At 34.8% G+C, this 16,277-nt stretch overlaps 1 protein-coding gene across 3 annotated transcripts in view; it reads left to right on the forward strand.

Moving 5' to 3' along the window:
* Positions 1 to 16,277, forward strand: part of LOC117410738 (activin receptor type-2A-like) — a 47,813-nt gene that overhangs the window by 21,096 nt on the left and 10,440 nt on the right. For all 3 annotated transcript variants that reach the window (XM_059032375.1, XM_034017515.3, XM_034017523.3), the window contains exons 2-4: positions 3,850 to 4,057; positions 5,119 to 5,228; positions 11,724 to 11,878. In XM_059032375.1, the coding sequence (XP_058888358.1) occupies positions 3,850 to 4,057; positions 5,119 to 5,228; positions 11,724 to 11,878 (473 nt within the window). The remainder of the gene's footprint in view (positions 1 to 3,849; positions 4,058 to 5,118; positions 5,229 to 11,723; positions 11,879 to 16,277) is intronic.

Below are 16,277 nucleotides of genomic sequence, written 5' to 3' on the forward strand. Positions count from 1 at the left end.
CTAGAAGACTAGCTCTACCTCCGCTACGCTCCCCTGCCTCCAGAGCCCGCTCCTTCTCCACCCTTGCTCCGCAGTGGTGGAATGACCTTCCTACAGATGTCAGGACTGCCCAGTCCCTGACCACATTCCGGCGCCTCCTTAAGACTCACCTCTTCAAACAGCACCTGTAGAACTCCTCTGTTTGTATCCTGGGACACTATCACCCTTCATGTAAATGTGCTTTATTTTGCTCTTATCTGCCCCCTATTTTACTGCATTTAATCCTGTACTTCAGAATACTGTAATCTGCCAAGTGTTTAACCTGTAGTACTTTGTATTTAATCATATCCTGATGTAACTATCACTATTTAATCATATCCTGATGTCACTATCACTATTATCTGCTGTATTATTGAATTGTGGTTTGTCACACTTGTACTTTGCTTGAACAAAAGTAATTGTATTTCTTGCTTTTAAACGGCAAAACAAGAGTGAAATCAACAGATAGGCCTTCTTTAGGCTTGTCTCAACTTGTGAATTTAAAGTTTTTTCATAGTTTTTTGTACATATGGTTGTGTCAACATTATTAGTGTGAGTATAGAGTACAATATCAAATGTACAGTGGCATTATTTAAGCGATAGTGCCCATCGATGAAGGCTCTACCATGCGGTAGTTGACCTTGACTTTCGTTAGCGCGATTCTTCTCATTATTTTCTTTAAAAAAAACAACAACCTTAAAACCTACATTTGCCTTGAACTTGTAATGATTTGTCGGGGTAACCTTCCACTGAGAAAGGTTTGAGGAAAAGTCACAAAATTTTTCATAAAGGATCACACACATAATTAGAGGGAAAACATACTTTATTAAACAAATACCTTTTTTTACTTGCTGCTTATAGTTTATCTGAACCTTGCCAGATATATGAATGGAACAATATTACTGAATTGTCGATTGGCTTACTTTGGCAGTTGCAGGTACAGGATTGGTTGCTTTTGTCCGTTCAGAGTATTGATTGGCTAGTTTTGGTGAATAGCTGGTACTTGCATGGATTGATTTTAAATTCGATTCACAGGTGATGAGGTGATGTTCCAGTGGGCATCTACTGTGTATTTTAATGCCCACTATAGCTGGAAGCTGATTGGCTGATGATACTGAATAGTTGTCTAATAAATTATAGTAAGCTGATATAAGAAGTAAAATAATGCTTTTTTTTCCATGTTCTTTTCATAATGTGGACACAAAAAGGTCTGATATACTGTAGTTGTGTACTCAAATTTGCCATGTGAGCTTAGGAACGGCTCTACAATAGATCTTACCCTACTGTGGAGATCTGCCAGGAGCAGAAGGATAATGACCAGGCACAGAACCAACTTTAGAGATATCAAAGAGCTATTGCTAAAGCCAGGATTGGGCCAGGCTGGTATGGATCAGTGCCAGAAATGTGTGCAGCCTTTGAGTTCCTTTCTGCAGGAATGGATCCAGGCCAAAGCAGGGCACACAGGCGATTTACGAGTTCAGACATTGGTTGATTGAATACTTTTGACATGTGCAGATTTTCTGATGGACTATTTTTAAATGGTATCCAGAGACCAATGACGAATTAAAATGTATTTAATGTGCAGCAAGTCTGTTTTGCTATGTAAGTACAGTACAGTAGTGCTGTTTACAGTATGATGTGGGTCAGCTGTATTTATGTTTATGCCTCCCCACAGAGAATATTTCAAAGTCTCTTTTTTAAATAAAATGTATTATGGAGTATTTATTAAATGTGTGTAGAAGTGTTCAGCTCAAACCATATATAAACAGCAACCCCTACAGTTGTACAGTATCAATTCGGGCTACAGTTTTGTGTGTCAAAATAATGTGAACTTTATGGTAGTCAGTAATGTTTACTGAATATGGGAAATGCTTGGCTTTATATGGGAAAACAAAAGATTAATACACTGTTTTAATAGAGGTAACATTTTGATTGAAATAATTACTGATTAATAAACTACAGTATGAAAACACAGGAAGGAAAGTGCAGACTGTGCATGATGTCTGTGCTTCCTCTGTTTCGTATCAGTTTTAATATCTTGTAAATAAAAGCTCTTGCTTCTTCAGTAAGTTCAAAAATCCAATGCTGTTGCTGAAATCAACATTATCCTACAGCAGGAAGAAAAAAATAAAACCATCGCAATTACAAGAACGGCACTCTATGATTCCTTTTTTAGTTAGCATGGGAATTGCAGGATTTGGACTACTACAGTACTGGCACATTTTTATGTAACAGTGGCATCCCATACTATCAAGACTATTGTTGCAAGAAAATGCACTCTATCTTACAGTATTGCTCTACGGTAGCATGACATTAAGTGCTTTAAATAGAGTATGCTTTTTATTGAGGCCTTGTTACCTTCACTATAGTGATCTCTTGGTCAAGGGACAGGGAGTTTACTTTACAATCATTTTAATTAACAGTACAGTACTGTACCATGTTAAAAAGGCAACGTCCCTATAAAAGGAATGCTGTTCATCATGTTACAGTGTTGAAACAGCCACTGAACTTCAATTTAGAGACACAAGCATGTATTCAGATGTTTCAAATGGAAACTGCAGATTTTCTACATGTGCTACATAAGAAATTATTTTGGCAGCAGTGCCCCAGTTGATTAATACAAATATCAAGACTGCTGTAATTTTTTGCCGTGTTGTAGAATTCATGAACTCTTATACAGTCAATGTGGATTATCTCAAGAAGAACTACCGTACAAATGTTGACTGATCCATTTATTAAGCAGCACCCAGAAGATTCTGAGTTAAATTACTACTCTTTTGCGACCAAGAGTTAATTACAGTACACAGTCATCTGCTCTGTGGAGCAGGATAGGAAATATTTTCTATTAATGATTACTGATGGACCTTGTCCTGTACGTGTTGTGCTGTAGCGTGTGACACATCTTAACCACAGTGGAACTGTTTCTGGGATCAGTGCCAGATGGTGTGTTTGGCTTCAGTTCATAGCAGTGTCAGCTGGACAGATGAAGAAGCTTTGATTCAGAAAGGCAGGCCATGTGAATATAGTGGAACAGCATGCATGCTGGGAAATGGTGCTGTACATTAAGATCAAATATAGTTGGCTGAAATTTGTCTTACATGAGGGTTGACTTACAATAAAGATAGCCAACTGTAAAGTTACAGTAAGGTAAACAAACAAGTCATTTATTGTACATTATTTTTGTAAAAAATGACTTAAAATATTTAGCAGTAGCATTTCCCAAAAGATTGCACCATAAACTTACAATTTTGATTTATAATCTTTCTTACCATATATTGACAAGACTTGCATTTGTTCGTTCATTCATTTTTTTATTGGATTTTTCCTGTACTTCCCATTAGTGGTTTACAGCTGTACTGTACTTTACAGTCAGACTAAAAAGCAACTTCCAGGGCATGTTCAAAGTAATAAAAAACAAATACAATGAAATGCAACACTGTACAGTAATATAGAACGTAGCCTGAAAACAACATTTGACAACATTTCTCTGCGGATGATTGTTTATTGTTTCATATTGCTGAGGTACTTGCTCATTCATCATTTAAAACATATACTGTACACCACTGTGACATTTTGTTTTGCATATTGTTATGGGGCACAATTTAAAATAAAAATACAAATTACTGTATACTATATTGTATATTTATACATTATGTAGCCTACAAATTTACAATTAAAAAAAATTTAACACCAGATGATACAAGTCTGCCAATTCTTGGTACAGTATCTTGTAACTGGCCCATTATTGGTGTCATGTTTAGTTAACCAGTCAAAGGGACAGAATAATGTTTACAATGTTTTCATACTATCATTTTTTCTCCTTGCTTGTAGGTGCAATCCTTGGTCGATCAGAGACACAAGAGTGTATTTTCCACAATGCCAACTGGGAGAAGGACAGAACAAATCGCAGCGGCATTGAACCTTGTTTTGGAGAGAAAGATAAAAGACGACACTGTTTTGCTACATGGAAAAACATTTCTGGATCTATTGAGATCGTCAAGCAAGGCTGCTGGCTGGATGACATCAACTGCTATGACAGGTTAATTTTGTTCTTATTATTACAGTATAAACACTTTATTTTTATGTTGATATTTTAAAGCACTGTACAATATGTGGAGATTACATGTAGCTAAGTAGTAATTTTTTTGTCTTATTAATGAAATACTGTATCTATACTGTAAGCTTGATCGAATGTGTTTTAAACTGCTTAAAAGTGCATTGAATTCGATGTCGAGTAAGCATAGTAATAATATATTTTATAGGTTTGGGACAGTTTTTTCCATCAATGGTAAATGCTGTAAATAGTTTTGTCTATTTTTAAATGCTGTTTTTTGTAGTGTAATTAATGTATTGCTTTTTGTAAACTTAACATACAGGCTGAAGATACACATTTACCAATTGGATTGCCCAATGACTGTTAAAATCTGAGTAGTAGCTGTCATACAGTAGGTAGTTAAGGCAAAACTAAATAAAATAGCATGGGATTTGAAATAGAACATCTTTTTAGTTTGTTATAGAAGGGGTGTGGTTCAGCCTTCATTTTTTTTCAACAGGCTACCGTATCAATGAAAGAATTCTTCACATAGGACCTAAAATAGAAAATGTTGATAAATATCACTTAACATCTTCAAGCAGATGCATTGCTTTGCTAGCGGTACTGTTGTACTGTACAGTCTTGAAAGACCTGTATACTGTAGGACTTGAACACATTTTTGTGGTTTAGTATATAAACATTACAAAAAAAACATAGGTTTAAAGTATTTTCTGAAGTTTAACTTTGGTAGCTTAACATGTTGACAGATGTATCATTTCCTATGGTTAGCAGTGGGATGTCCTACAACATCCATGAAGAAAAGGTACATTGTTGTTTTTTCTAAATATCCGAGTAGAGTGCTAGTTGTTAAAGAATTTTATTAGATCCTGAAGCAGGAAAGCAAGAAACTGATCACACTATTGGAACCTTTTTATTCCAAGAATACATTTGTATCAAAAGAAAATTTGGAATGTATTTTGCAAAAAAGAAATTAGTACCAGTAGTTTGTTTTTGGGGTAATCATCTGAGTACTGCTTAATCACACCTATTTTCTAAAACTTTTACAGAAATGACTGCGTGGAAAAGAAAGAAAGTCCGGATGTGTTTTTCTGCTGCTGTGAGGGCAACATGTGTAATGAGAGGTTTTTTTATACCCCAGAAACTCTGGTCATTGAACGTAAGTTTCAAATTCTCTTATTTCAGAATAAGCTGTTATGTGAAACTGCATGGTTATTTTTGCACTCCTTAACAAAGACATGTTGTATACCTACAGTAACATGATTTCAACAGTTGGGGATCAATAGTCTACTTGCTTTCTCTGTAGACTGTCCCATAACTTCAAGAGAATTACAGAGACAGTATTTTAAAAATACTGTACAGATAACTTTTTTTTATAATAAAAAGCCTCTACTTTCCCAATATTACAACCTTTTAGGATGTAAAAATAAACATGAATGGGGCACAACTTACATTATAACCTGAAAAGTTGATATGTTTAGTCTTATCAGTGAAACTACTATTGTACTGTAATGTCCACTGTGTCGTACTGTCGCTGTGGCTCGCTGTGGTGTGATTGGCTATTAAAATGTCACGTTCAAGTGTAGGGCCAATAGCATGTGCGTGGGGTTCCGTAACCTCGTTTGCATATAAGGGGGTGGGACCGAGGGAATAAAAAGGAGCTGTGCCTGCCAGTTTGGGTCTTTGTTCTTGGAAGCAGTGTTGCTGTCAGAGCTGTGGACTTTGAACCTGCCTGCGAGAGAAACATAAATAAGAGCATCAATTCTCAAAGAGCATCTCCGCTGTTTTTCTTCTGCCTTGCCGACACGCTAAAGTACTAATAGATTTATGCAAATATTTTTTGTAATGTTTCCAATTCTGCCTTTAAGATAATTACCATAAAGTGCTTGCTATTACAAATACAGTCCATTTGCTTTCACTGCTGATTTACTCTACAGCATATTTCATAAATCAGTACTTTCTTTATACAATCCTATAATAGTCATTGTAGCTGACATTGCTGTCCATGAATAAAACTAATATATATGTATTTTATACTTTTATTTATTTTGTGTTTTTTCATCTTAGGGGATTTTTAGTGCAAACTTAATGTCCAGTATATGTATATAAATATTGTTTAGCATTTTTGTGTACCTGAAGTATCTTGCTCCAAATATAACAAATTAATTTAAAAAAATAAATAAATAATTATTTACAGTACAAGGTTAGTTATTGATTTTCCAACCATAAGGCAAAATACAGTATTGAAGAACATTTTGGGGACTGTTGAATATTTTGGCTTTTGACATTTTCCTGGCCTTTCTGGTTGCATTCAGTTACTTGTACTGTACCTTATTATAATGGAACATTCAACAAAAATATGTGTACTTTGCTGATGTTACACCAAGTTCCATCTTAGTATTCTACTGTCAAGTTCACTTTTAACAAATTTCAAACTTTTATTAACTTTCTTGCTTAGCAAGCAGCACACAAAACCCTTAGTTAAAACTGCAGTAATCACAATGGCAGCAAGGGGAAAAAGGTGTAGCGTCAGAGTGGGTCATAATATCATTCTGTGTGTGAAAGTAACATAATTGAAATATACAGAGGGGGATTTTAAGCCATTCTTTATGTCTACTTGGTTTCTGGTCACTAGCTCCCCCACTGACAAAGAATGCTTTTAACCCTTTGTGGTCCATTTAGTCAGCGCGTCTCAGGCGCGCGCGCAGTTTATTTTAGACGCGCTGTTTAAAAGTTTTTTTTTTCACAGTAAAACAGGTTTAAAAGGCACTGCATAAAAAGAGTCTAAAAGAAAGAAACTAACTGCTGAACAAATGGCTTATCTTCATGATCACTTAATAACTTTTTTGGCTCCACAAGCCAGACAGTTTTGGGTACTTTGACATATAGGAAAAGAAAACAGTCCATCTCATAAATCCAGCCGACAGGGGGCAGAATAGCGGACCAAAGGAGAACAAGGCATTGCATCGGAATGAGAACAACCAATGAGAAACAATCCACGTGGACTCAGGCACCGCCCAAAATAACCAAACTATCCAGTCACAGGGGTAAAGAGAACATTACAAAAGTATGAGTGTGACACTCAAACAGGGTTCCCGACACGAAATCCAAGGTTCTCAATATGCAAACAAGTTTATGAACTGTGACAAGCTGAAGATCCAGCCGGCGACCAACTGGAAAAGAGATACCGTTTTCGGACACTCTAATACGAAATAACTATTCGAGTGTTTGCCTTGGTGTGGGAGTCCGCTGCATGAGACTTTTAAAATCCTAAAGTACTTGTAATAAAATCTCTAACTTAGCCCCGATTGATCACCGGAGAAAGAGTTGGATGAACATTTGAAGTCGACATAAGTTGAAATATATTCAATTTATTGAGCTAGCAGTGCTGGAGTTTTGCGGTGGAATATCCCAGACATAACCGGATTGAAGAGTGCACATATTGGTGGAGGAATTGCTGTTTCAGTGGAATACCTAAATAGTTAATGAGTCTTGTTCTTTGCAAAGACATTTCTTTCGTACCCTGAAGTGGAGACGAAACGCGAGGAAGGTAGACCATGGAACCTGGACCTGTCCTTGCCAGCAGGGAGAGCCTTTGAGCGCCTGTATTGTTGAAGACATGAATCAGCTGGAGGAGGCAGCGAAGGTCCGTTAAGTATTCAATGAGTAGTGTTTTAATCCTCTTATGAACTCGAGAATAAGCAGACCTTAAAGTAAAATTAACGTTTTGTTTTAAGTGGAATGTAAGAAAAGTATTATTGCTTTCAATTCATGCTTCGAGTTAATGAACACTATAGTATTTGTTTGTATGTGATTTATACAAATTGATGTGGGTTTCATAAGGCAATTATCATTCTGCTTTTAAGGCTAGAATCCAGATTTAGCTGTCTTGATAATAGATGATTCTCGATAGGTTGTCTGGACGCAGAGTGTCTTTATCTGACAAGAGTGAGAATATTTGTATTACTAACGATACCCCTGTTAAGATTAACCTTCGTCTTAAATAGCTGTCAGGAATGCAGTTGTAAGCTTTAAGGGAATCTCCCATAGATGCCGTTGGATTGCTGATTAGTAGCTTATTGATCTGGGATCAATAAGCTACTAACAACAAATGAGCAAGATGGGCTGAATGGCCTCCTCTCGTTTGTAAACTTTCTTATGTTCTTATGTTCTAACCAGCGGGAGTGGGATGTCGTTGTTTATATTTTCTTTTCTGTACTGTTTAGTTCATTCTTGCTTTCTGTATTACTTTAGCTTAGTTCATCCACCTTTTAATTTTTCCTTAATTTAGTTTTATTTCCAATAAAACTGTTCCTTTATATTCATTAGAAACGTTGTCTAGTCTGATTATTGCGATAGAGGTTGGGTTCTACATGATTTGAATTCAAACAAGGTATTTTATTATTAAAATTTAAACTAGTCCAAATGCAAATATACCTTGCACACTACAAAGGTAACATAACAACTCAAAGCAGATTAAAACATTGTCATAGCAGTTGTAGAGCTTCATTACACTGACAGTGTTAAGAAGTTTTGATTGATCAGGAACATTTTGTGGATTATGAAGAATCTGACCTAAATTCCGACAGTTTATTCTCTGCTCCAGGCGTATCATTTTATGTTTAATTGAACTTATTGAGCAGTGAAAAAACACCTGCCATTTCAGGTATTAACATATTAGAAACGCATTATACTTGGATAAGGTGCACAATCTGAATAGGTTCTTTTATTACGTCTCACAATGCAATTAGAAGAAATATGTAGATTCATGTCTGGGCTGAAATGTAAGATCCTCCAGTGACGATTACAGTATCAGCATACTGTATATAAGATTTTTTTTTTTTTTAACCACCAGGCGATTAGTCAGTTAATTTAACAGGAATGAGGGATTTTCAGGCTGTTACTGTAGATTGAAAGACTAATCCTAAATCTCATCCCTCAGAACAGCATCCTATCTCAGTTTGTTACAACTAAGACTTAAATCCTAGTCTTAGTAATAATGTTGCTGGGACTGTTAGTTAAATGAGGTTCCAATTCTAAACAGGCTTTTTTCTCATCCAAAATGCCTTCATGTTGTTGTTTGTTTTTTAGAACCTTTATTGCTGATTTTCACCTGTAAGGAAAATCAAATTTCTGTACTGGTTTGATGTGAAAGGGAATGGGATTATTTTAAATAAAGCTAACATTTTGCTATGTATGTGAGAATATTCTAAAAATGCTGATTCCACTGCCCTTGAGGAGGTTTTTTATCAATTGATGTCTTAATCCAAATCATTTAAATATGAATAAAACTCCTCTGTGCATAAAATATGAATTTTCCATCAATTATGGATCATTTTCATGAATACCAAAGAAGTGCCCTTCAGTTTGCATAAAAACGGTGTCTGATTTATGATACCATTAATCATGAAATATCTCTAAGGTATATTTATGATGTAAAATGAGTAACGTGATAGCTTTGTGTTTTTCACAAATGCAGTTTATTTTTTTGTTTTTCATGAATGCAGTACAGTTGCATGCATTATAACTTTACCGCATACTAATATTAATAATATAGATTTCATATACTGTAAATATATTGTTATATGTCAATTAGTCCTCTTCCCAATTTGAATAATAACATAAATCACCAGTCTTCTCTCACGTTGTCTTTTTTATCTAGGGTGTAGACAGGTAGCATTTACTGAACACTATTCTATAAAAAGACCATTGGTGCTACCTTGTTGACCTCTAGAAATTTCTGAAATGACATTAAGAGAAAAAAAGCTATATGCTAATAATATGAGTTTACCTCATACAGACTTGTGCAGGCAATCATTTTAGGTGTCATTGTATATATAGTAGTTTAATGTGATTGGGTTACCAGAGGGCTACCAATTGGTTTTTGATATAGGAAGCTGCATGATTAATCAAATGTTTTTTTATTATTATTATTTTTTTATTTTTATTGTAAACATTGAAACTGATTTTATATTGTATTTTTCTTTTCACTGCCTGTTGACTACTGTATTAGTACTCCATACAGGTAAAGTGTATTGGAGTTAGTTTCAGCAAATGGTTGACAGCCCACATTGCTGTAAATAGTGCCAGATCAAAATAATCTCCACTTCAATTGAAGCTGCAATCTGCTGGATTGTCCTGTCGCTGACCTGGCTTCTTTCCAAAGCGGGCAAATATGAAAACATAAAATCAATTACTTAACTGCCTGTTTACAAATCCATTTAGCAAAACAAGCGTAGAAAAAATACACACCTATTTCTCAATAAAAATGTGTCTCCAAGCCAATCTGGAATAAAATAATGTAAGTGTGTTTTAAAACTCTTAAAACCCATTCTTGATGTGAAGAACAGATTGATTTATCATATACAGTAGATTGCATTTGTAATGTATTCCCTCAAGTGTAGGTTTAAAAATGTACCTGATGACTACTATAAAGATGTACAGATGACATAAAAATTGTAACTGCTCCAAATGTAATCGTTTTTTATACTATACTCTGTACTCCCACATAAACCCTACATTTAACTATTGCTATAAGAAATGTAATAGTACCCTATTTTTAGCTCTTAAAACATCTCTGGGTCTATATATTATAATAGTACTATGATTCTCTTCAATAATCTTTATTATACACCATTACAGCCTTTACAACCAATCAGATTGTTTCGTTGTTGTAGGATATGCCACGATACACTACGGCTCCTGATTTACTGTATTATAAATCACATATCTGAAATCAACCAATCACAGTGAAGTATTTGCCAAAATTCCAGTATTCTTATCCTGTGTACAGATGTCAGCTTCGCTTTGCAGTCCTGCATACTCAACAAGATGATCTCTTATACAAAGTCTGCTGCAAAAGAGAGAAAAGTAAAAAGCTAAAATGTCTAGATTTATTCAAAATATATATAAAATATATATATCAAAACAAAGTAATCCAAATATATTTTAAGGTACTTTTCTGTAAAATAACAGTGAGGATTTGTTTTTAAGTGCATGTGACAGAAAGACAATTATTCTTGGGAAATCTCCCTCCCGACCTGTGAGGGCGCTAAGTAACAGGAACAGAGTACCCTGGACTACTTGGCCTGACACTTCGTTCCGAGGGTTAAAAGGAAGTCGTCATTTAGAAAAGGGGCGGAGCTTTGGTACACTAACTCATTGACCCGGAAGGGAAATTATGTGGCATCCGCGGATTGGAGGAGCGGCTGCAATCTTTTACCAAGGGGTCATGAGTGACAGTATAAATAGGTCAAAGCGCTGCAATCTGTTCCTTCGTTTTGGGTTATGAAAAGTGACCTGGAAGGACCTGTGTTTCGTGTATTCGTATCGTGAGTGAGTGTTTGTTTGTTCTGTCTATTTGTTTTTTGCAATCACTTGACAGCTAACACGTTCCGGAGCTGTCGCCAGAGGCCAGCACAAACATATATATATATATATATATATATATATATATATATATATATATATATTAAAAAATGTGTAATGGACTGGATGTTTAAAGTTAACATTAAATACATTTTTTCCGGTGGTGTAGGAAACATACTGTACAAACTGGAGAATACTTTATCATGTTTTTTATTTAGATGGTTCTTAATTTTCTATATGTGTATGAATAAAAATGTAATTTGTGTAAATCCTTGTGTTTTTACAGCAACATCCAACCCGGTTACACGGAAGCCACAGCTATTTAACATCCTTCTGTATTCACTGTTGCCCATCATGGGGATAGCCGTCATTGTCATTTTCTCATTCTGGATGTACAGGCATCACAAACTGGCGTATCCTCCAGTACTAGTTCCGACCCAAGTAAGTGCCTCTTATTTATTCATACATTTATTTTACCAAAAATAGTAGTGTTTCAAATTTTAAAATATTTATCTTTAACGGTAGCCTAAATATTTTAAGAAAAAAATACTGTGTGTAAAAATCTTGAGTGCATAAGTAGCTTTATGATGTCATTCTGTATCTAAGAACTCTACTAATATACTTCCTGGTAATAAAGTACATGAACTTCAGTCTGCCAAGAAAGGGAAGAAAGCCTAACAAGTATTTGTCTTGTGTGCACTAATACTTCATTTTACATAATCATGTTCAGTTTACTGCAAATAAAAAATGACACATACATAACATTGACAATGAAGCACATTAGTTTAAAATAAATATTATATTGCCGTCAAACTACTATTTGAAAGGGCATTGTTTATTTATCAATATGAACAATTATAACATTTGTTGTGTTATTTTCTACATCAGTAGATTCATGTAAGGGTTTGACACAAATAAATTATTTCTTTATTCTATCAAATAAAATACAGCACAGTATAAAATATAGTAACCTAATCTTTATGCATGTTTTATGCATAATAACAAAATAATGCTTTAATTGAAAAGTTGAAAAAGAAAATACTCATTATCAATCTTAGAAGTATAATTATAATTTTTTCACAGTAAATAAATAGAATTGTAATTTGCACCCTGACCGAACCATTGTTTGAGACAAATGCGATGTTATTATTTACACTATGCCTTTTTGTTGTTGTTTGTTTTCTCAAACTAAGTTTGAACCTTGCAATTGTAAAGTATGCTATGATTGAATTAGATGAACACTTAAAATGATTGTTGCATTTAATACCCAAATTGAATTTAACAGCCAAAGCTGTTAAAGTTGTTTGTTATGTTAGTGATATCTGGTTCTTTGCCAGTTTACACCAGCATGTTACTACTTGCAGTAAAACGTAAAAAGAAAAGCAGAGCATTAAAAAGTAGCAATAGCTATATTTCCATCTGAAACGATTATAAGCACATTTATGAGGGCGTGTTCTTAGTTAAACAAAGACACAGTATTATGTTTGGTGTGAGAACAGCCTGTCTCTAATGCTGTGAAATATGTAGGTTACTCCTGACATTTTAATAGCTCCAGGGAGAATGGAGGTTACAGAACTATATACAAAGAAGCTATTTGTTAGCAACACTTTCACAGATCTATCCTAATGTATTCCAGAAAATGTTGCTCTGTCTGTTTATTATACTGTAATATGCACTTTTCAAAACAGAAAGAGGGGAGCCTTGAGTTATTTTAACTTAAACCTTACTTTATTTATGAGAGAGTTCAGTTCAGCATTACCTTTCCACAAAGCATTAACTCATTCAGTTTCTGTGTTGATAAATAACATTACTATTTCAACACTCCAGGCATGTATACAGGTCTAGGAAAGATGACTCCACTCAAAAAAACAGACCACTAAACTAATCTCATTTTCTAATATTGTTTGTGTCTTTGCCATTTTTTTTTCAGAATAATACGCTGATACTATTTAATTAGGGTAGTCATTTTCTACAGTTACTTAGTACTGAAAGAAAGAATGAACACCAAACTTTATTTCATCATAACAGGTTTGAAAAAGAAGCCTATAAATAGTATTTTTAGAATTTCATGTCTACAAAACAACCCTCTCATTTCTGACTCTGCTTTCTTCTTCTGGAAACCGTGGTTTAAAACCTAATGTCCTTTGCATTAGGTAGCGTCCGTGCATTTCTGAAATAAATAAAATAGTATAATATTGGCAAGAGACTTGTTTGTTGCATATAGAAGCAGTTCATTTACTATTCCAAATAGTTATTTGCTGGTTTTAAACTATTTTAAGCTAACATGCTCTGGGTTTAGGATCTGAATCTGTCATTGACATCTGTTGATCACTTTCACATACAGCTGAAATACATTATCATAATACCATCCTTTTTTAAACCCAGCTGTACACAAAAGTGCAACATACTGACACACACCAGCACCTGCACTGGATTTTATGCCATATAGAGTGAACTACTACAATGCACTGCCATTTCTGAAATCATTTATAGTGAATTTAAAATGAGTTGTGTGTATAAAACTGCATGGAAGAACCCTGGCAGAGCTGCCAATGTTTGATACAGTGTGCCTCACTTATCTCTTTAATCTTAAAATATTCAGACTCTCTTCTAACAGCCACACCGAGTGTGGTCTATGAACAAGTTCCCCCGTATCTTCATTCTTTATGGCTACTAACAGGATATTGCTTAAGTGACAGATATTCACTAGGTTGGCCGAATAAACTGAAGTAATGAATGAATTGCACAGCTTGCTAGATTGATATTCTTTAAGCATACAATGTATTACTGCCCCCTGTTAACAAAGTTTTCAAATGTAGAGAATCAAATTGAGTCATACCTGTAAGATATGGGAACTATGTATCTAGTGGGGTAGTGACCCCCCCCCCCCCCCCCCCCCCGTCTGAAATTAATATCCAACAACATGGGACAATAAAAAATATCAGCCGTGTGGAAAAATTCTCGATCCATTACCAGTAACCCAACTCTTCCGCGAAACGAAATCCTGCCGATCATTCACCATCTCACAGCTGTGTGCTCTTTGAAGTTTGGTGTCTGAACAACAGTAATTTGGAGAAATCATATTGATAGGCTGAATAAGGCTTTTGAAAGACTGGATTGTTCCTGTCCCATACCTACAGTAAACCCTAAATATGCCCTATTCCTGTTATTCTTTCATTTTTTATTCTTTGCCTTCCGGAGAAGGGGCTACTGTATATGAACAAAGATTTACAAATTCTGTTGCACCTACGGCACTCTGTGTACAAAAAGACCCTTTTCAAAATATATTATTTACTGGAATGTGTATGTGGTTGTTGTGATTGAATGAGTAATAATATATTAAGCATAGATTTAGCTTTCTAGTGAAGTCGTGTTGCATTGGACTGTTGAAATTGCAAATTATATGGGAGATTCTGCCTTGAAAGATTCAGATTTCTGGAAATTCACACTGTTGTCCCAGTAGTTCACACAGAATCTCTGTGGTCACAGGGTTTACATTACAGAACTTTTTTAACTCTACTAAGATTCATTTTGAAAGGTTTTAATAGATATTATGTAAATAATGAGACCAATTCAACAAGCAGTGTCAAACATATGTAGGCATATGATGACTTTAATAGTTTAACAGAATGATTTATAGCAGAAGCAATATTGAATTATTTAAAACATTGATTCACAGAATGTAAATTCTAGAAGTATCTTTCCCATTATTTTGAAGAAATTATTCATTCGCATTTACCCACAAGTTAACTTGTAATAAAAGCAGATGGATGGACCCAACAATCTTTTTGTGCACATACTTGGTTAATTTGATATTTATGTGTTTATTAAAGTAGAGGCATTTTTTGTGCGTTCAGTTCAGTACATTTCATGGCAACAACGTTTGAAAATAAATAAAGAAGGGTATTTCAAAGTACATTAAAAATGAGAGTGTAAATCAGATGGTCTTTGGCATGAGGGGGTGGATGTGTAATACAGAACAGGCTATTTAAGCAACAGGTTATTTTTATGAACCCTGCACTTTGGGATGTTATTGTTGGATACAAGGCAAAAGTGTCCATCAGAAGTCATGGGGTTGGGTTTCTGGGAAGAAAGAGCCAGAGCAAGTCTTTAATTTAATTACTTTAGTGGCTCCACAGCAGTGTTGTTTACATGCTGATTTGAATCGAATTGTAGCTTGAAAGTGGGAAGTTTGATGCCAGAGTCTTGCATGTAACCCAAGTTGAGCGAAAATCCAAATGCAGTGGTAGAAGTGTATATATTCTTTTGAATGCAGTGGTAGAAGTGTATATATTCTTTTGAATGCAGTGGTAGAAGTGTATATATTCTTTTGAATGCAGTGGTAGAAGTGTATATATTCTTTTGAATGCAGTGGTAGAAGTGTATATATTCTTTTGAATGCAGTGGTAGAAGTGTATATATTCTTTTGAATGCAGTGGTAGAAGTGTATATATTCTTTTGAATGCAGTGGTAGAAGTGTATATATTCTTTTGAATGCAGTGGTAGAAGTGTATATATTCTTTTGAATGCAGTGGTAGAAGTGTATATATTCTTTTGAATGCAGTGGTAGAAGTGTATATATTCTTTTGAATGCAGTGGTAGAAGTGTATATATTCTTTTGAATGCAGTGGTAGAAGTGTATATATTCTTTTGAATGCAGTGGTAGAAGTGTATAGATTCTTTTGAATGCAGTGGTAGAAGTGTATAGATTCTTTTGAATGCAGTGGTAGAAGTGTATAGATTCTTTTGAATGCAGTGGTAGAAGTGTATAGATTCTTTTGAATGCAGTGGTAGAAGTGTATAGATTCTTTTGAATGCAGTGGTAGAAGTGTATAGATTC

This window comes from Acipenser ruthenus, chromosome 10 (genome assembly GCF_902713425.1).
Source record: "Acipenser ruthenus chromosome 10, fAciRut3.2 maternal haplotype, whole genome shotgun sequence".
NCBI lineage: Eukaryota > Metazoa > Chordata > Actinopteri > Acipenseriformes > Acipenseridae > Acipenser > Acipenser ruthenus.